Source organism: Nylanderia fulva, unplaced genomic scaffold, assembly GCF_048542155.1.
Source record: "Nylanderia fulva isolate GAGA-0341 unplaced genomic scaffold, ASM4854215v1 Scaffold1, whole genome shotgun sequence".
Lineage (NCBI taxonomy): Eukaryota > Metazoa > Arthropoda > Insecta > Hymenoptera > Formicidae > Nylanderia > Nylanderia fulva.
Genome location: NW_028189192.1, coordinates 10,572,376 through 10,594,861, shown reverse-complemented (window position 1 = coordinate 10,594,861; position 22,486 = coordinate 10,572,376). Strand labels below are relative to the sequence as shown.

Genomic DNA, 22,486 nt, shown 5'->3' with positions numbered 1-22,486 from the left:
ATTATAAAGCCTGTGTCTTCTCGGGGCAGAAAGAGGGAATATACATATATACATATATCTTCTTGTTATAATTAAGTTCTGGGCGAGTGTGTATAGACGTAAGACCGCGGCTCAACGACTATTACCGCGTGTTGAGATGTCGATAGTGCTTATATGTAGTACCTAGTAGATCGAGTCATGTTCGCTCTTGTAAATTCGTAGATGAACAGTAGTTCCGGTTGGCGGATGGAACGAGCCTTGCTTTGCGGACACATCGAACTGACCAGTGTCAACACGTCCGCCATTCGTGCGGTGGAACCGCTATTTGAATAAGTGGTACACAGTCTCGTGATGCTATGCGTTCAATTAATGCGAGCGTCCTAAATTCATTATTGCTCGATTGTTTAATTGTGATCGGTCTCTCTTTTTGCATTAAATATTCAAATCTTTTGTTAGACGAAGACAGTGGGAATTGTTATATATACCAGTATACGTATCGAGAATAGGTTTCTAAGCACGATCAAAGAGATATATTTCATGCGATCGATATAGACCTACGTGTTTGAATTTACAACCAGATTCTGGCGTGGTCCCGGTCGTGTGAGCAGAAGCGAATTTGCGAATAGCGTTTGTACACCGCTTTCTGTCTCTCTCTTCCTCTCTATCTCTCTCTCTCTCGTCTCGCTTCTCTCGGGCTCGTCTTCTCTGCTCCGATACCTCACTATGCGGCTATGCTTTGGTGTAATTGCATTGGCCATGCGTTCATTTGAACGTCATGCGATGAGCCATGGAAGCGTAATAAGTAATTGTACGTGAGACGGTATACACGAATTCACTGTTGTGCAAAATATTGGGGAGAGAGAGAGAGAAAAAGATCGCTAATTCTTTTAACTCGCGAACAATACACGCATATAATAAATCACTAATTTCTTGTATAGAAAAATATAATTACAAGCTAGATAATACAAAAATATTACGAAATAATGAAATGAGAAATAAAATATCTGGAGAATTGAGTTTTACCAGTTTCAGAGACAGAGATTTTCGCAAAGTAAATTTTTTTTGTATATTTCTCTTGTATATTATATGTAACTTCTCACTTTACTGCTTAAGTGCAACCATTCTCGACATTTAAGACGCAATGTTGGCAGTTTCCGCTTCTCGTTGTCGACACTAAAAATTCTTTTGATTGCTACTTGCGCAATAAGAGGGCACAGAATTTTGCTCTCGAGGTGCTCTCGAGTAGTAGTGATTCTTGTTGAAAAGAGAAGCCTTGCTCGCGCGAACTGGATTTTGATTTAGGTAGACAGGCATTGGAGGATATCCAAGGAGATTAATTAAAAGGATTTAACACAGAAATCTCGAGTGACAAAATTTCTTTAGAGGGCTTCTCGTTAGTCAATAAATTGATCAAAAGCAACAAGTTTTGATATGTACAATAAATTATATTGGTAGCTCAATTTACTTTCCGATATAGTCACATTTAAAACTTTTTATAATTCTGTAAAACGTGACACTCTTCCCTCAAATTATAGCTGTTAAAAAGATTTGAAAATATAATAAACCAGGAAATAAGACATTTAGTTCTCAACTTCCTGTCATATTAAGAAACTTTCCTTGTTTGAATTTTCAGAAAGAAATAAATGAAGTTAATGATAACAAGATTCATATTAGCTAAAATTTTAATCTCTAGAAGTTAATTGCAATGTACATATTGAACAATGTATAATACGTATGTTGAAAAAATTTAATATTTTATCACTTGAAAAACATTAAATGTGAATTTCAAGAAAGAGCAAATTGTGTTTTTTATAAGTTGATTGTTTTCTTTTTCTGGTCATATTAGATTTGTTCAGCAACAAAGAAGTACGCGTTGGTATATTTCATTTTGTAATTCTGAAGAGTTGCAATTAAGGAGTTGTTGTCAATAGCTTTAATTAAAAAACGCGCTGCGCAGGTATCAGTTTTAAAACTTCCAGGATTCCTTTAAATAGCTGTTATTAATCTGTCGACAATTGTTTGCGTACTGCGGCTGCAAATTTCGCACGCACGACACGAAGAATTATTTGGCGACAGTAATAATAATTTATTAGGAAAGTTTGTCTTCTCTTTCTCATTGTCGCGCGAGCTAACTCTTCCTAATGCCGTCGGCTGCTTAGCCGCAAGTTTACCAAGTCACGCGGTTCCACGCGCGCTTATGCTGTGCCAGCATTAGTGGACGAACGGGTGAACGTTCGTTGACTAGGGAGATGTTGGCAGAGGTGTTTGCATCACTGCGAATAAATTACTTCACAATATTGATAACAATAAAAATAACAAAATAACAATCAAACTAATAAATCAGCTGGCTTAACTATATAATGCTGTTTGCTTAATGCAATAAGAAAGAAATCATTTATTTTATGAATATCAAATATATTTACATGCATTTATATTTTATGATTAATTTCCCCATTCAATTTGTAGACATGAAATAGAGATTAAGGTATCTATTTTTCTCTGGATTCTTTTAAACATTATAAAATATAAATCAAGAAGTATTTTTATATTAGTATAAGAATATTTCCAAATTAATAAATTTAATTATTTGATTAAATTATCTCTTAGACAATTTCTAATAATAATTTCTTCTATGTGAGTTTTTTTTCATATATACCGATAAGTAAAACTGTATTAATGAAGGATAGTATAGGAATATTGACATTACAGGACATTTGCGATAGGTGTCCAAGAATATCGAATGCCAATGTTATGTGGATAGAGAATCAGTAGCAAACGCGAACAAACAAGCATATTTGTCCTGAATCCTTGTACGCATACATTACCGCAAATCTATTCGTTCGATCGCGGTTGTCTGACAGTACTCTCTCATTGTCAGCGTATTAAATGCGGCTTTAGACACAAGCACGGACAAAGTCGTGCGTTTCTCCGCGGTTAGGCCGCACTTGCAGAACTGACCAATTCCAACAATGTGTCAGCTATCGCGATATGTGTCGCAAAATGCGAGGATACCGATCAGCAATATTTCGGGAGGTTTACAATACTATTTGAAAGGACAGAAATAAATAATTGTGCAGATATCAAAGATTCAGCGGACGAGTTAAAGCCAGAAAAAGCTATCGTAATCAATTCTGCATCATGTTTCGGAGATTTGTCGCATTGGAGTGCAGAACAGATATCCATCCAGATATGATTTTTTTTTTTTTGCGAACTGAAAATGTGCTCTGGCACTCAGAGATCATCAAAAAATTTTACTACTACGACTGTCGACTGAAATATTTACGTCATGTATTTGGGCGAGGAATTTTATAAAGATGAATAGTCAGTTAATATTTTAGATGAAATATCGCTTTATCGGAAATTATCTTGTGATTAAAACGGCAAAGTTGTGCAAGTAACGAATTTAAGAAGAAAAGAAATCATGTGCTGGAGAATAAACTATCATTATAAAATATATTGTAAAAGTAAAATAAAGTGTTCCTTTTCTTTCTTTCATTTATTAAATTAAAATAAAAACTTTATTTATCCTTTTCTGTAACACATAACTTAAGTTTTCTTTCAATTCTTTTAAATTATAGATTCATTATTTTTTCCCTTTAAACTCTCTTTCTTTTTTTTAGTGTTATATTTTTATATTTTATTAAAAAGTACGTGGTAGGCAAAAGATAGTCCATTAGGAATTACGCAGTTGTTTAGAATATCTACAACCTGCTTCCTAGATATCTCGCTATCTCTAGAAAAAAATGTACTACTGTTCATAGTACCGTAAATAACAAAAACAAGTAGGAGATGGGACAGCTGTTTTTAGGTCAGTTCACAAAATAATTTTCTCCTTTCTAAATACACTCCGCTCTTACTATTTGGTAACCTTATATGAAAAGTTTGGACTATATTATAACGTGCTACTATATTTCTCGCATGAAGTATAATACATCTCCCATATGGGCGCTTACTAAAGAAACTTTAAATCCGGAGCGAGCTTTTAATTTGCTTTGGGATACGCCCGCAAGTTTTTCAAGCTTAATGTCAAGAATGTGGCGTAATTTGTCCGTTTTTTTTAATGCGAGACTCTATACGCACGACGTGTAATCCTGAAGCACTCCGCAAAGTTTTCAGCGAGACGCGGAAAAATCTCTCCAGAAGGAATCGCGCGCGAGAAAAAAGCGTACATCAGCAAAACCGATGATTTTGCCGAAAGTTTTGAAAACACCGTAGAGTGGCACCGACTTTTTGTAGCGTTAACCCGATTTTTCAGAGTTGGTTAAAAGCGCTCTTTAAAGTTCCACCGGCCACAACGCTACAGGAAGCTATCAGAGATGGAAGACGAACTTCCCCCTTAGTCCGAAAGTTTTATGAGTTCTAATGCAGAATAAAGGGATAGTTACGAAAAGTTAACCGCGGAACAACCGTTTATTTTAACGCTCAATCTTTACATCCTGTCTTCTCGCGATATTTCTTCAAGCATAAGACCGTTCCGCCGATCATGCTATAAAGTTATATCGAGAGAGAATCTCGTTTCCTCATCCGGTATATATCCCGACAACGAAGTGACATCGCGACGCGAGAGATCGTCCTTTTCTTGGCGCGTCGCTGCCGCGTTTTTCTAATTCGTTTAACGAGACGGTGAAGGGCCGAATTAAAAGCGCGATAAAAGTGAGATGGGTGCCAGCAGGCGGGATATAAATCGAAGTTAGCGGTGGGTCGATTCTTCGCTCCGTTGCGGAGAGCACTTGCGCGAACGTGACCTCTGCACTCCATTTCTCTCTCTTCTTTTTCATTCTCTCTCTTTCTCGGGTTCAGTAAACGGACTTGCTTGAAATTCAATGGACGTTGGCAGGCCGCATAGCCCCATCCGTTCCTGCCGAAATATCTTTTAGAGAAGGGGTCTGGGCATCGTTCCGCCACCGACGAGCCACGTCTGATAGCCGAACGTTTCTCGTTCTCTCGTGGTTTTAAGTAGTGTAGGTCGGCGCGCAAGTCGGCGAGAATCTTACATCGTCATATCTGGCGAGTATCTGCCGAGGAAGCATCGCCGCGAGGAGAGAATCATCTCGAGTTCAAATAACATTGTTATCGAATCATCTACCGAATTAACCACACGTCCAAATAAGTCAATTTCTCAGTTTTCGTAAAATTCGAAACGGTACTCGTCGAATTTCGCGAAACTAAAGAAATGAAACTCTAATTATATTCTGAGAAGAAACATCGTAGATGAAATTTATTATTTAATATTCCACATTCAGCTATCACAAATATCTATATTAATAATGATAAAATATTTTTCTCTATACACAATAATAACTTGTAAACTATTTTTTTTTCTTCTTAGGATAAAAATAAGTTATTCCATAATTTAATTAATACTTATACTGATATTCAATTTTAATTTTAATATATATGATCTACAACTTTTGCAATATCGATTAGCGATGATTTGGCGTGTCAGTATAAACTTGGTCGGCAGTGAGTTATATAGGATTCGACGCTGAGTATGTTCCTAGAAAAGGAAATATATTTTATGGAAAGTTCCATTTCGTTTCTCTCTAAGGAGATTTGGATTACGATGGCTGATTCCGCGGTAGATCAGAATTCCGTCTACCGCTGGCCATTTAGTATATCGTAAAAGTATCTTATTCTGGCTTTGAGTGAGATTTTCCATGCCATCACGACCTCGATAATATGATATTACGAATTTTTAAATTTATTTCACGAGAGATTATCAGTAGCAACTTTTAAAAATTATTCTAAAGCTTTGAAAATTTAAGTCATCATTTGACACCTAGCCTTTATATATTGTTTAAATGTAATAATACATAATACCGGGCTAATTATATTTTCGTAAACAAATTTAAATTTTGCACTTAATAAGTTCATACTTAAATGATAGATTCAATATTGGTCAAATATAAATTATGTTGTTAAATCTATGTGAGAAACGCATCACATGTGCCGTTAAAAAATTTTAAAAGCTAGTTTAAAATTATCTGTAACACATGCGATTGTGTCTCGTTTGCTTTTATTGATACTGTTGTTGATACCGTCGTTTTGCGTTTCACGTGTTTAATTTGCGCTACGGGGAAAATAGTATTATACGGGTATACCGTAATTTATCAGACTCGTACTTAAACGCGACGATTTTCCGTACTTAAGGCAGACAAATTTCTCTGAACATTTCGACGATAAAAAAAAAAGAAAAATAAAAGGAGCACATTACGTGCCATAAGATTTAGTTGTTCCTTGGCATGGGGAACCTTCGGTAATGTTTGCAAGAACGTGAATATATTGTCTACTTGACTACATAGGATTGCTAAAGCGATTTAGATTGCCTATTTCTCTTCAACGCCATGACTAATATCGCCAAGATTTCGCGGCCATTTCTATGTCGAAAACGATTTGTCTTTAAGACGTTACTGATCAAATTCGGGAATTATTATGTTATGACCACATGTCAATATTTATTGCAGCGTTTAATACGTGTTGTCTGTTACTTTAGAAAGAAATAGTTGCCGTAAAATATTATAAAAAAATTAAATATGAAACGTATTGTGAGTGAGTTTGCAATTTTTGAATTTTTGACATTAAATAATAAAGCTCTTGGATATCTTCAAAACACGAGCTGATTGTCTTCCTTTCATAAAGTGGAGATTTTTTTTCCAAAAATCACATTATTATTTATATACCTATCTATAAATCTACAAAGAAAGGCTTATAGTATCATTTGACGTTTTTTGCTATGTTAAAATTGGAATTTTGAGACAAAATGGGATTTTTCTATATATAAAGATTGTTCTTGTCTAAAGCGATTTGAATTATGCGGTTCCATATAAAAATTTGTAGAGTCAATTTTTTAAACTACTTGCATCTGAGCACTTTGAAAATAGCCAGTCGCTGTGAAATCGCATATATACGCTCGCAATCTAATTGAAATTCCTTATATTTTATTCCGCTCATATCCGCTTTAATTTCTTCTCACATTCTCGTCTTTCAATATTGTCATTAGAAAAGCAGATCTCGGATATTTTTCCCGTTTTACAATTTTTATAGGGAAATATGTTAAAAGGCATTTTATATAAAATTTTAGAAAATATTTTAAAGCTAATATAATTTTTGTATATTATAATTAAATATACCAAATATATGTGTTTATGAATGATATATTTTTCATTACGTAATACATACATATATCTACACATATATTGTATGATTTGAATTTTTTTACAAATGTTCTATAGTTTGCGAAAAATATGATTTTTCTTATAATTATATAATTAGGATTTATTTAATGTTATGAATAATAATATTAATAAGTTATTGATAAGAGTTACAAATAATCGACTATGTTACATTTTGCAAACATTTAACTAAATAAATCTTTATATTCTAAAAGCAAAGCAACATTTTTAGTCTAACATTTTTTGCAGATTTTCTTTATCGACGAAAATATCGTCTATTTAGATACGTATATTCGGTATTGATTGAAGGTCTATTTCCGAAACCAAGGCACCTGTCGGAAATTTAATTAGAAGATTTAGAGCAAACAAGGCATGAAATATATTAATGTAATTCCACAAATAAATGACGGTTCATCGAATTTTTTTATGTTTGCCGCATCTAAATTCGATGAATGAATAAAATTGAAAATTGTCTCCTCACACAATGTTGGTCTAGTTGCATCCGATATTATTTGCAAATATGTGTAAATTGTGTCTCTCTCAGATGATATATATATTTTTTATATCTCTTGAAACTTCAACGTGCAAATTTTTTTTATAGTTAAGATGTTATGAAATATACGTTTGTAAGACGACAATTTGTTTTCATATCTCTTAAACTACTGTTTATATCCGCAACATATCATCTGAAATGACGAGTCAATGATAATTCCTTGTTAAGCATACTTTATTATAAAATTTTTTATTATAAAATAATTCCATTTGTTACAAAATCTGTACAACGCGTTTGTGATTATCGTTGATTAATGATAAGTAAATACGGAACGCGCGTTTCCCAATTTTAATTGTTGCGATGGAATTGCCGAGTCACTGAATAGTTTGCTGACTCGAAAACCAGAACACTGATAATTGCGGGAAGAGTAGCCGCGAATGCACACAGCGGCACAGGAATTTTTAATTAGCAATCACCAACGACTGACATGACTTTTTAATCGGCGACGACGGCTCCACGAGATAATTACCTTCGCCAACCAAATTTCCATGCTTGTTTCTCTAATTTTGACAGTTCTTTGTGTGTATAAATGAATGTATATTTAATCGCGCGAGCCATCAATCGAGACATATATTTTGGACAGCTCGCACAAACTATATATAAATTTCGAATTTCCGTCAGCATGTCTTTGTCAAGTAAATAGAACTTTTTTGGTACGACGTAGCTGCGATACCAACGCGGTTTACGTCATGTAATATTATTAATACATACATATGCATGCACGAAATCAACATGAAGCAGCGCGCGTGAAACAGAGATGCAAATATGTATCTGTGTATTCGTGCAAATCAATGTATAATTTTATTCATGGCGATACTGGCAGGGGCTAAATATGTAAATTATAAGACCTACTTAAAAGTTTTCCGTCACACGACGCGTTATTTCGCCGATAAAACGGATTACACATCTGTCGTTTCCAATATGCGCGATGGAATAAATAATATTCGCTCCTGTGCGACTTGCACAACACACTTTTGTTTTCGCGATCGCACGTGCAATATCTTTTTTTTTCCTTTTCGATATAATCAGCGATATAAACTGCAGCGTGTTCATCGAGGCTCGATACTTCCTCCGATGCAGTCGGGCAAATTTATTCCCAGCGCGACGTAGTCGATAATAGCAACGTTAATTTCGTTTATTTACGAGGGGTTGTGCTTCTCGGGCCTGGTGATTCAGGAACCTCGGAGCAATTCGCGGTTCACGTCGAATAATATTAATATTCATGAGAAGATGAGCGCAAAAGCGTCTCACACGCGTGGCGGAGGACATGAAGCATTCCCATGATCGTGTATACACGCGAGTATATGTATCGGACGATAATACCCGCGCAGAGCGCGCGGCGCTGTCGAAAATTGCATCTCGGGATAGGTGCATTCAATCAAGCGGAATGCGAGTACGTTAACTTAATTATAGCAAACGCTCGTGGTGGAGGGAAAGGGAAAAGGGGGCTGAATTTCAGGAACATGTGCGCGATATTATTTCATCCGGGGAAAGGGTAAATCTTTGATGCGTGTATCTCGAGAAACGCATAAATTAGTCGCAGCTTTTCGCGAGAACTTGGAACCGAAAATCCCTTTTCATGAAAATTGAATGACTTTTGTACAGAGTATTTTAATATAATAAGCGAAAACGGCGTAGTGTTCTCCCCTTGAAAAATAGTGAGAAGCGATTTTACGCGCTGCATGAGAATACTTTAATTAAAATGCCATCTTTTGTTCCGTAATTTCTAAAGTTTTAGCATTAAATGTTAACGAATCTTTTAAATTGAGAATCTGAATTTTGATATCTAAAAATTAAGCAAAATTATATTATGGATACGTATACGTATATATTATATAATTATATAGGTATTAGCTGTCAAACAAAATTAATTATATATATATCTGTTCATATATGCATAAAATTACATGCGTAATTTTGCAAATTTTTTTCTTATTTGATGAAATACTTTCAAATAATAATAATTTAAGAATATATATGAATTATACTCTTAATATCTTATAGTAATCTTATAAGAAAAGATTTTTTTATTATGATTTCAAGTTCTAGCATCAAAGACATTCAATTTTCGCAAAGAGATTGACTAAAAATTCTTATGAAGGCAAAAGCCAAGCATTTTGCATAAAAGAAAACAAGCACGTCAATATCTCAAAATTGAATTTTTAAAGCTTTTTTTTGATGGAAAGATATAATAACAGTATTTTTTGTGTCAAAAGTATGACAGTAATTTTTTGTATCATTTACCAAAAAATATGTTTTATATATATATACGTCGAATATTCATTGACTACTGAATTGATTACTTTTAATTATTGGAAAAATGATGAATATGACATTTGATTTTTCCGTAATTTTGTTTAGAAAATAAAGCATTTTCAAATGTAATTATAAACGTGACACCTGATTCATCTTATGTAAAAGCTGTTCATTTCGTAATAGACATCTCTCTTTTGTCATACAAATAATTTTCTATAAACTGCCAATTCACATCGCTCTGTGTGATAAAAATTCATTTACCACAATTCTTTCAGTTCATACATTTACGAGAAGCATCTCAATTAAAGAGATTTCGGTCATGTTCTCACGAAATCAAGAATACATACACGTTAGATTACAAAAAACCGCTATACTCATTCGCATGTGCGTTATTTTTGAGAAACCGATCGATCGATATAAAAATGGAATAGAAAATAAGTAAAGATGATGTCGCTCTTATCGTAACTCGCAAGTATGGTCAAATCTATGCTTTACTCACGTGTTGCATGGCGGCGTACCCAGTGATCTGCTGCAGCTTGCTGCTGACCATCTTCGTTCCCGTGCCGTTATTCTTCTCGCTGTTTCCGCTCCAGATACCGATCACGCCCGTTATAATGAGAGCCACTAGTGTGATGATGCCAATCAGTAGGGATAGTGTGACGATTTTGCTGCGGGGCGATATTACCATCGCCATCTTTCTCCCTTTTTTTAATTGTTGTTTTTAGCGTTCGCCGCGATCACTTGCGCGTTCGGTGAACGAAGTTTGAAATAGAAATTTACACTCAACAGACAACACTATCCATCCGCTGCGGGATGGATCGGAAAAACATGGGTATATATGTATCTATGTATATATATATATATATATATATATCTATGTATATATGAATAGCTTTTCTTCTTCTTTGCGTTGCGGGACGATACAGCCGGAGAGGATCGAGGGATTAAATATATATATATATATACGTAATTTTTCTCCTCGTCGCGGTCCTTCCCGATCATTATAACTTTATCACTTCCTCGCATTCGAATATCGACGACGATGGCGACGGCGGCGACATGTCGGACGAATCCTCGTGTATCATTTTGGAAGCCACTCGTCTCTTCGAAGCGAGATTAATTAAGGGGAACGCTGAACATGATAATGGGATTCCGGCATCACTTCTCCGGCGTTTATGCGCATCCGGACGGACTCGCCGACGATTGCGCGAGAGTCTCGGGAGATCGCTACGTTCCGGGGCAGCGATTTCCGGATCGAGAAGAAAGATCCCAAGCGTCTCTCTCTCTCTCACGTTCTCTCACGTTCTCTCACGTTCTCGGATGAAGCTCGTCGTCGACGTTTTCAGTTCCACGGACAATTTTAAGAACGCGTCCTCTCGTCGTCCCTCGAGGATTCTCCCAGAAGGTGGGTCCCTTCGGCGACGATTCTTTCAGATGCCAGATCCGATAGATGCATGGATCAACAAGTTCAACGCGGCCGCGAGAGAAGAGAGCGAACAAGCGCGCGCGCGCGCGCTCGCGCTATCTCGCAATAACAACTCGCGATAAATTTGTCTGAATAATCAACAATGAAGTTCTTCGGGAGATGTTTCAGTCCCCCAGGTATATAACCTCGGCGACGATATTTCTCTGCAGGGATGCATATAATGAGGGCACGAGGCGGAACGGAGCAGGGTCGAAGACGCAACTTCTTGTTTCTCGAGTTTCTTAGATTTTCTTTCAATCCACTTCGTGCCCTCGTTCTCTACATCTCTTTCTTCCACTTCATCCCCTTTTCTCTCTCTCTCTTTCTCTCTTTCTCTCTACCTGTCTCTCTATCCTTCACTCCTTTTCTCTCCCTTCTATCTTTCTCTTCCCGTATTCCCTTCGCGCTTGGAAGACGAACTTTGAAGGCCTTTAAATGTCGAGGGAACTTATCGCGGTTTACATCGCAGAAATAATGACTCTACGGCTTCTATATTACAGCGATCGCGCAGCAGCGTTGCATATTAAATATGTTGCTTTCCGTCATTATCAACGCTATTATCTAGAGTCTGGTGAAATTTCTGATAAATATGGAAGATGCTTTTAATGCTCCGATTATTCAAACTTGCGACGATAAGTATACATACCAGGAGATATAAAGCGTTTAATCCCATATTGTCCATCTCTTGATGTAATACAAGTAATATAACCTTAATTATTTAGAAAAAAAGCGGATGAGGTATATTAACCGGTCGAAAAAGAGCACTCGTTGCTTGAAATGTCTCATTTTCGCTAGAGGTCGGAATTGACATCCACATAAATTAACGTAACGCAGCGGAGTCGAATAGTGTCGAGATCTTAAACACAAATTTCAATTTCACCGAGTTTCTGTGGCACGCGGCAAAGTTATTTCCATTCCATCCACTCTATCCCTTCTCGGTAATGCTATTTTCATTTTATACAAGCGACGCAGTGTCGTCTGTCTACATTGTTGGTTTGTGCTACACCGGTAAATGGTAGACGCGAATGCAAGAGCGCAAGCACATTTATTTGATCGAGAGGAGAGAATAAAGATGAAGAAACAAAGTCATCGACTTGAATCCATCAATCTCTAAATTATTGAAAATAAATACATCTCCCTTTTTACGAAATATTTAAATTGCAGTTATAATTATTTAATATCATACATATTTTTTTCCAAAACTGCGGTATTAATAACAAAAGTTCTCTTTTCCTTTGTAAAAAAGAAAGGAAGAGAATATTACGATAGAATCCTTAAATTATAATTTTCTAACTAATTTATATCTTAGAAAAAAGAAGTATGAAATTTTTATGAAAAAAGAATTTTATCAGAAAATAATAACATAGTTACGAATCATATTGGTAATCGCATCATTATCTTTTTCTATAAGCCTTCGATTTTAATTAGCGGGATAAATGAGATTGTACTCACATTTGTAGATGTATATTAAATTAATTAATTAAATAATAACAATAATTTATAAAGTTTTCTAGGTGTAACATAATTATTAAGCATAACATAATATCAAGATATAATATAATAACATTTTTTTGGAAAAAAAATGTTGAATTTTCTATTATCATTAAAGAATTTAAAAAAAAGCTGTTGCTATTTCCCGTGCGAGAAAATCCTTTTGAGATTTTAACATAATAGAACGTCTTCGTGAAATACCGTCGACATATAATTTTGTTCAGGCGAGGAAAAACCGCGAATTACTTAATACGCTCGTTTGAATAACGTAGCTTTTTGCATTTTATATTTCCCGTATAGAAATCTCACATTGGAGAGTCTGTGTATCATTTAAGGCTCAGAAGCATATACGTTAATTTACTGAATATTTTAATTTCATATTCGCTCAAGGGATAATTATCACGCAGTAAATGGAAGCTGGATTACGGTGACATGTTGTTGCGAAAAAATAATTACAATGAATAAGAGATAGAGCGCATTAACGCCGTGTCATGCCGTGGGCAATGCGTTAGAAATTCATACAGATTGCGCGTGTGCATCTAGACCGTTTTTCACGGTATTTCTGTGCGCATATAAAATCATTAGCGACAAGGTGAATCTTTAAAGTCGCGTTGCGCTTTTTGAGAAATCCGCATTTGATGTGTATTCTCTGTCATACATATAAAGGAGGATAATTAAAAGTGGATATATAATAAGATTGTGCGTGTACATATGTGCTGGGTTTAGTTTTTCGTTGGATGTAATGTCAGAGGTAAAATTGAACTATTTTTCTAAGAGTTCAAACAATCTCTACATCTCTCTCTAGCATATTTTTAAAAACCACCATAGTAGAAATATACCCGCGGCGATTTTCTTTCACGGGGAGAGGGATCGTAGAATGATTCCGGGAACAAAGCTTGAAAGATGGAATATCTAATCAGTTCGAAGAAGTATGTAAACGGAGCGCCAGTGCTTCATTTAGAATATGACGCTTACAATCTACGCGATTCGTGCAGACAGTAAATGTCCTTTTCGCGGTGTAGACTTTGCCAGTTTCCATTCCCACTGTTTTTTCTCATTCCGCAAACGTAATTCAAGAAATTTCTTTGCGCTTACTCTTTTTACAGTTTGCCCGGCGTTTGCAAGAGAATTCGTGTCTCTATCTTCTTTATTTTCTCAAGAAAAATTTCAAGAGAACTAAAGCGATCCTTTGATTATATGATTTCACGAGTTCTATAATGCATTTATGCTCGTATCTAAATAGTCGTCGGTTTATTCTCGCGAAAATATTCATTACTTTCGGTTTTTCGCAATTTGACGTCACATTCATTTTATATACTTCGTATAAAAAAAATATTTTTCAAACAAATTTTTCTCTCTTAACGCTTCGCACATAGCATAACATTGATTAGCTTCGTCTGCAGTTAGTGCTTACTTAAGTACAGTTCGAAAAAGTATCAATTGTTTAGAAAGGAGTGAAATAAAGAGTAATGATTTAATCATGATCGTGGGATTTCCCCCGTTATATAGTCTTCTCGATTGAAAAAGTTCAGGAGTTGTGTATGAAGGGACGGTCACTGTGTCAAGTGCCAAGAAAAATTACCTAGTTTTGCCGTGCTCTCTTTCCTTTTCATGGCCTTCAACTTTCCGCCACAAATAGTTTTGTTATATCCATTTTATGTTTGTCGCTTTTATTCTTCTTTTACGGCCGACTCTTATTACTTCATTGCACCATTTCTACTACGAAAAGAAAACATTGCCTTCTGGGAAGCTCAGAAATTCAATTTTCTGTTCCGTTTACGTTACGAAATGTTTCTCAAAGAGATGTTAGGTATTTTTCAAAGTATGTGTTAAGTATTATTATATATATTAGCAGACTTAGTCACATACACACATTTACAGAAATACGAAAAATTGTCATTTCTTTGAGCATATCGTTATATATATATATATATATATTAATTATGACATTCTTTAAATAGGAATAATAAATATAAACAGAGAGACCTATAATCGGTATGATTAATTCTGAATTATAATTATTGTCGACAAAAATGTAGGTAATAATAAAATAAAAACAAAAATATTATACTAATGTATAGTACAAATTTATAGATTTAATTTAAAAAGGCGCGTCTTCTATTTCTCCTCCTAAGCATGCTTGTTATAAATTGTAAGAGAGAGATTCAAGAATATATTTTTTTTACCAAATCTATATTTTAATTGAATTCAATTAACAATAACTAAATTAGTAAACATTCTATAATACAATATTAACCTTTTGATATTAAACATGTCATATGTCACATGTCATGGCTTGTCATATTCATTAAATAATTATATTAACTAGATCATACCGATAATACTTTTTTTATTATATTAATTATTATGTAGTGAATATAACAGCTAAAAAAAGGTTAAAACTTGATGTGACATAAAGTTTTAAAATTATTAATATAATAAGAGAATGACATAAACGGAAAGAAAGTTTACACGATAGAGATCATATTATTCTTTGCAAATGATGGAGTTGCTTTTATATGTGACATGAAGTTCTATGTACCCTGTATGTAAGCACGAAACGAGATGAAATTTCGTCTTAGCCTTCTTCTCCATAAAAACACTAGTACTTTCCAGATAGCGTAGTGTAGAAAAAGACATGAAAAAGGAAAGTCTTTACACGCAATCGATGTATTATATCTCTTTTCTCATACGCGTGCGCATCTATATGGTTTTTTTTACTTAGTTTTGCCTCCGATATTCGTAATTCTACATTTTTGCGAAAAAGTGACAGTACTCTTTTTCTCGTGCCCAATATGTCGCAAAAATTCCTGAGTATCGTCACATATATTAGGTTTTTTTCAAGACTATTACGTTCGTGCACGTATCTGTAAAAGATATTTTATTTTTTGACTCTTATCCAAGAAAATTATTTTTTTATATTCGAGAGCGAAAGAGAAAGAGAGAAAGAGAGAGAGAGAGTGTGTGTGTGTGTGTTTTATTGTACATTACAAACTATTAAAGATAATATAATTTTTATTTACATAAATATTAAAAAAATATACTTATAATATCTATGTGTGTGCGTATAGCTTTTTATAAAAACGATACAAGCGTGTAAAAAGGATTTATTTAAAACGCGACAATTGAAATTATTAAATAAAATAATAATTTACAAAGATTGATTATTAAAAGTCATATTTTATATAAAATTTTATACAATATTTGATGTGTATTTACGGATTCACATTGATTATAAATATTTTTTGTATTATTTCAAATATTATTTTCAATGTTATATAATAAGAAAAATAATTGAAAACATTACAAAGCAAATACGAGTTTCTTCCTATTATATTCTACATCGTTTATTTAATAGCAATTTACAAGAACGACTGATATAATTTAAACATGAACAGGAGAGATATCTAAGAAATATATAAGAAAAAATAAATAAAATGACCAGAATCATATCATTTGCATTTATGCAAATAGTATTTACATATTCTGCAAATATATAATGAGAGAAATAATTGTTTTTATTGGTCATGTCTGAAGTTTTTAAAGAAAAATGTAAATTTAAAATTTTTTATTCAAACTGAAATTTAAATCTCTAAAGATTTTTAATAGGTTTCAATAATTATACAAATAAATAATGTGATATTAATCATTTAAAAAATTCAGTGATAAGAAAGATAATTTAAGCGAATAGTTTTACTTTTTCTATTTCAAATACATATATTAATTCATTTATACTATTAAATTATAGTAATATATACAGAAACATTGCAATAATTCGTATATTATTTATGCTTTAATTTTTACAATTTTAAATTAATTTTTATCGATTTTCCATATTAAGAAAACAAATAAGTATATGTGTGTAACAAACTTGTTTTAAAATCTTTTTTACTTAATTTGAATTTAGGTCCTTTCGTCTTCAACAGATCAGATTAACAGAAAAAATTCATGTATTATCTCGAGGTTTTCCATAAATCTTTAAATATTAAAATGTTATAAATCGATACGCGTGCGACGCTCGTTATTTTAGTTCTCTTACAAACATTTTGCAAGATATTTTGCACGAATAACAGTGGCACACGATGATTTTATTTTAACTATATTACGACGCGAAAGAATGCACTTTCACAAGGTATTTTCGTGGTAGTGGAGACGTCGGCGCGGAGGCGTCACTTTTAATAAATTTATCCCGCGTGGACGTGCAAAGAGAAAAATGCAGGAAAGAAAGAGGAGAGAGTAATTTTCACGTGGTATGCGCCGGTATACCAGTTTTCATATTTACTCGTGAAAGAACGAATATAGGCGCGTGAAACTCGCGTCACTGGTGCGGATTTTCACGTTATTATTTACGCGAATCAAGGCATTTCCATCAATTCGGTCGTCTCGGTAACTAAATGCGCCAGTAGTCCCATAAAGGGAGTTTTAACTTTCTCGCTGCTCTCTCATCGCTTTCGTACTCGTATTGAGGTGGCCAATCGTGCGACCCTTACTTCGTAAGTGCACCCATGTGATATCACGGCCGTAACCGGATATTCGCGTATCCTTATTCGGTATACTCCCTCGGAGAACGTGCCGTTTATACACCCTCTCAATGCGACCGAGGGTCATTTAGAGCTTTTACAAAAGTTGTTTTTGGCCGAGCGAGCGGCATTATTATAGAAAGTGTATTATTCGATTAACTGCTATTTATTATCACGCAAGCAAATTACATACATTGGGGATTGTTATGATACTTGATTTTCCGCGTTTATTGACAATAGCGAAAGACAACGTTTTCGTAATGGTATACATTGGATTTGGATGGATGGTATATGAATGATAAACGTGAAATAATAACGCTGAAAAGCCATCGAACGTCAAATTCGCAGTCGCATTAAATGCTTACGTCCTACAACAAATTTGAACAACAATTGGCTTCATTCATTTTATTGGTCGGATTGAGCAATTTTGAATCAATCGTAACGAGTGATTACGACGAGTTTAATAACGTAAAATATGCCCAAACCTTACCATATTGATATTGGAAATGATTTAATTGTCTATTATATTATCAGAGGGATGTCAAATTTGTTCTATAATCAAAGTGGTAACTAAAAAAGCATTTGACCGGATTGAACAAAACGAAATAATTATGTCAGTTAGCGTCCGTTTTAATTAGAGCAGGAACAACGTCCGCAGAAGACGTCAGCAAATTCGCACAGTCTACAAACGAGAACTTTTTTGAACACACTTCTACGGCCGTTTCTGCCGATTTTACGTGACGTCGGATAAAAATTTTCAGTTCGAGTCAGTGGTGTGTGCAACTCATTCTTTTTCAATTAATTCTGAAAAGTTATCTCCACGTTCTGTCAGAGATTTAGGTAATTAAATCAGTACTGTCGCTAATTGCATTTTCGGTATAAAGAGAAACCAATTCTACGAATAATGTGAAAATGTTTAATTTTATAGTATACTTAACACGCGATTTCTTATCACGATTATTTTAATTCACCATGAACGTGCTCTTTAGACAATTTTTTTAAACATTATAATATTTAATATGTATATTATAATTGCTGAATTTTCGTTTGACGGATAATATTCTGTGCGCTAGTACAAATGGATCTATAAAATCTATAAACACAAATCATATTTATTATAAATTATATACTATAAAGTCTTTTAGTAAAAATACGACTCAAAGAAATGATATTGAACAGCCGTGCTATCCGCTACTTCAGATACAAGACTGGTTAGTTAGATGGTGAAATTAAATAGCAATCCGGATTTAACTTGAAACTTACGTAATTACGACGTCTCAATGTGCTTTCACATCAAAGGCAAAAGCACGAGAAACTTCGATAAAAAATTAATTAAAAGAGAGCGCGAAGATATTGCGGATTACCGAAAGATCAAAAGCTCGATTTGCAGCTTTCGATGATAAACGTGATTTCGTAATTCATTGAAAGTCGATAGGATTACCTACTAATAATGCTAACAAACATTTAGTCATTATCACTACTGATGATCAAATCCATAATCTCAAGTAAATGGGAGCTATTGGCCTGAATGCGGATAATTGGTGGTATTTATGTAACATTTCAACAGTATCTGCCTAATCAACGACTAATACTCTCAGTGGCTCGATTATAAAAAATCTATTTTGAAACATATGCAGTGGTTTTAATTAAATGACATTTTAATAATTCTATAAATCGACAAATTGTGAGGTGACATTTCGCGTTTATTTTCGTTGCATATTTAGATGCATATGTACTTTATGTAAAAAAGTATTTTATGTTTCTTTATGTTTTCAAAATAGTATATCATTTTTCTTAAATGAAACAATAATATTACTTTGCTTAATACATTATATGAATATAGATATTGTGGCCTCAAATTCTACAAATATTTTGAAATTTTGAATCATAAACGAGAGAGATTGAATTCAGTTATAATCTGTATAACATATAAATAGACTTCATTAGAGGTAACCATATAATACTTTTATCAAAATATCGGTTTCTCGCAACAATTCGCATTAATACTAACTATGACATGGAGGTCTGACATTTCGCGATTATCGTCAGACAAATCACCAACACTTTCCGAAGCCCCAGGCGCATTTTGTCCATCACACGTTCAGAAGAATCGAAATTCGTGCTCCATCATTCTTGTCTTTTTCCCGGGATATTTTCTCGCTGCGATCATCCACTTCTTTTTTTTTTGCCTACCTCCTCTCTCGAGAAAAGCCATCGCCGTGACGTGCCGCCGCGGAAATTGAACAGTTCGAACGAGCGGTGTCGTGCTAGGGTCATCGAACAAACATCATGCGAGATTGGAAAGGCATTTTTGAGTTCAGTACGCTTTTTTTGGAAACCACTGGTCTATTCGATCACGATAGAAAAAAATGTGCCAGACTTGTGTCGTAATACATTTTATTTGTTTTTTTTCGCGAAGTCTTTATAAATTGGTTAACACACGTGTTAAAATATGTTTTGGAACAATTTAAATTTTAATCGAAAGATTAGGATGTATATGTAAAAAAAAAACTGTGAAGTCACCAGATGATAATTAAAAAATGGTAGTAAAAGATCACTATCTTTATTCAATATTCTAATACGTGAACTATATTCACTATAGTTGTGAATATTAAATTAAGATCACTTATTTTGCCAGAGTTGGTCGATTAAATTACTACCATTTTTTAGGTATATATGTATATTTCAAACACAATATGTAGAATATATATAAATATCTCATTATCAAAAAAATCAATATATTAATTAATTATTCAGTCAACGATAAGTGATCTCTTTTAATAGATTTATTTCTGCAGTTACGTAGGATAATATAATTATTATTCAGCAAAAAGCGAAAAAAGCGAAAATATCAAATAATATTCCTTAACCAATCATACGCTAAATATATATTGTTAGATGCATTTATTGATAAATATTATATACTACAAATACTCGACCTGATATGGTAAACTTTCATACGTTTATAATACATCGCGTATATACATATAATAAAATTTATAATGCAACAAATCATTCATTTGGCATTTCATCGCAAGATTTAATTTCGAGATTTGATTGCAAGAATTGAGTGCAAAAATAATATTTATACGATTTAATTTTTACAATGAAAAATAAAGCATTAACGAAAGATTGCTCCGACTTAACCGCAAATGTGTATTAAAGGAAAGAAATGAGTCTCTATAACATAGTTTGTATAACATTAAAACGTATATCTGCGCATTGATCGATTGGAATTATCGGGCGGCATCGCGTTTCAATTTTTGCCGAAACGAAACCTCAGCGTCGGTTACAACTTGAGAAAGCCATCGGTTACAGCCTGCTGTTTCCGACGTAAAGTACTTTTCGACATGTATGCGATTCAGCGACCTGCAACTTTGAAATGGGTACGAGCGTAGCAACCTTCTCCATGCGGTTCTGTAGCCTTCACTGTTGCCTGCATTGTACGACACGCGTTACGCGATGTCACAATAATCTGCTGATTTCCTCGCGATCTGCTCTCAACCGGGGAAAATTTATTTCTCTTATTGTTTGATCGCGTTTCATTCATTGATTACTGATTATTGATTATTTGATGCATTTCAGTCGCAATAATAATATCGAAAATTTTAAACGACTAATATAGAGATCGCGTGACCTGACAATTTCAAATGCATATGCAATGCATTCTAGCATAATTATGATGCATCGAAGAATCGCGAGAACAATCTCGCACTTATACAATATATACGTGCAATAAGTATCTGGTAACATCATCTTCCTTCTATTATGTACGTAATTTGTAAAATGCAGTTTTAAGAATAATACGAAGAACAGAATGCAGAAACGATGGACGAGAGAAGTACAATGTACTAATGGTACGTTTCAAAGCAATGCATTAGCGCACTCTCTCTCGTAATATAATCTGGTTGAACCCTCAATTTTAGAGATAATATTGCGAATGTCACGAGAACGTCTTCGTCTACACAGATGTAAATTCAAGGATATACGATATATGATAATTTGATTGACAATTGTATTTTAGAACGCATATTCACTTATCCGTTTTACTATAGCGGAAAATTAGCGCAAATTTTAAATCGCAGGATTAAGCTATCTCTCACTAATATATCAAGATCCTATGTAAAAAAATCTAGATAAAATTTCGATCATATAGGATCGCACGATTTTATGATACTTCATGCTTTTCCCGTTGACGAATCGCGAAAATAGCTCTTGAAAAGTGAATCGACAAGATATCGTCTCTTACGGGCTCTCTGACACTTTCTCGCGTGCCAACGCTAGTTTCTCATAACGACCACTTTGACTACGTTAATCGCGAATTCCAGGGCATGCCGAAATCGCGGCGTCAAACACGACGGAAATGCGTTCGTCGCAGCGCGTTCGTATACGGTAACTCGATTTTACGACGTTGCGCGCCGTCGACGTGTAATTGAAAATCCATCCCGGAGCGTTTTCGGCGATCTCGGCCGTGTGTGTGTGTGTGTGTGTGTGTGTCAAAAACTTTATCGTACCGCGGGACGAGACAAACGCGTACGCAGATGAAGAGAAAATAATAAAGCGCAACGTTCCGAACGCGGAAAAATAGAGAGAAAGAGAAAAAGGCGGAAGGACGTATATATTTCTCTCGTATGCCCTGTGGGCGTCGGATTTTCTGGACGTCGACAGCTGTCAATTGAGAGCAGTGAGTTCTACTGAAGACTATTCGTTAACGTATCGCGCTGCACTTTGCGCTATTTTTTTTTCTCTCGTTTTTATTTTTCCTCGTCCTTTTTTTCTTTTTTTTTTTTTCACCAAACCCCCTCGCGCCGCTGATATTCTGCGGTGTAAAACCGCGAGTAATTTTCTTACAAACGCGGAGAATTTCCGGATTTTCCACTCGTGCCTCGCTATTTCCACACGACGGCTCTCTCGGCTGCTTCCGATGATCGAGTTCCTATCAACGATTCGCAACCGCTTACGCAAGCACGATATTTTGAGGTTGTCGATTAAATGAGCGTGCACTTTCTGTCGGAATTAAATTCGCAGAGTACAAAGATTGGATTGCTTT

At 34.5% G+C, this 22,486-nt stretch overlaps 1 protein-coding gene across 8 annotated transcripts in view; it reads right to left on the bottom strand.

Moving 5' to 3' along the window:
• Mp (collagen XV/XVIII-type protein multiplexin) overlaps positions 1 to 22,486 on the bottom strand; it is a 232,390-nt gene that overhangs the window by 78,267 nt on the left and 131,637 nt on the right. Inside the window, exon 2 of one of the 8 annotated variants that reach the window (XM_029317422.2) lies at positions 10,460 to 11,589. The exons of 6 other annotated variants lie outside the window; for them this stretch is intronic. In XM_029317422.2, coding sequence (XP_029173255.1) covers positions 10,460 to 10,654 — 195 coding nt within the window. In that variant the 5' untranslated portion in view covers positions 10,655 to 11,589. Of the gene's footprint in view, positions 1 to 10,459; positions 12,127 to 22,486 lie in introns of those variants that run through there. One more of the 8 variants, XM_029317423.2, reaches the window with a different exon arrangement.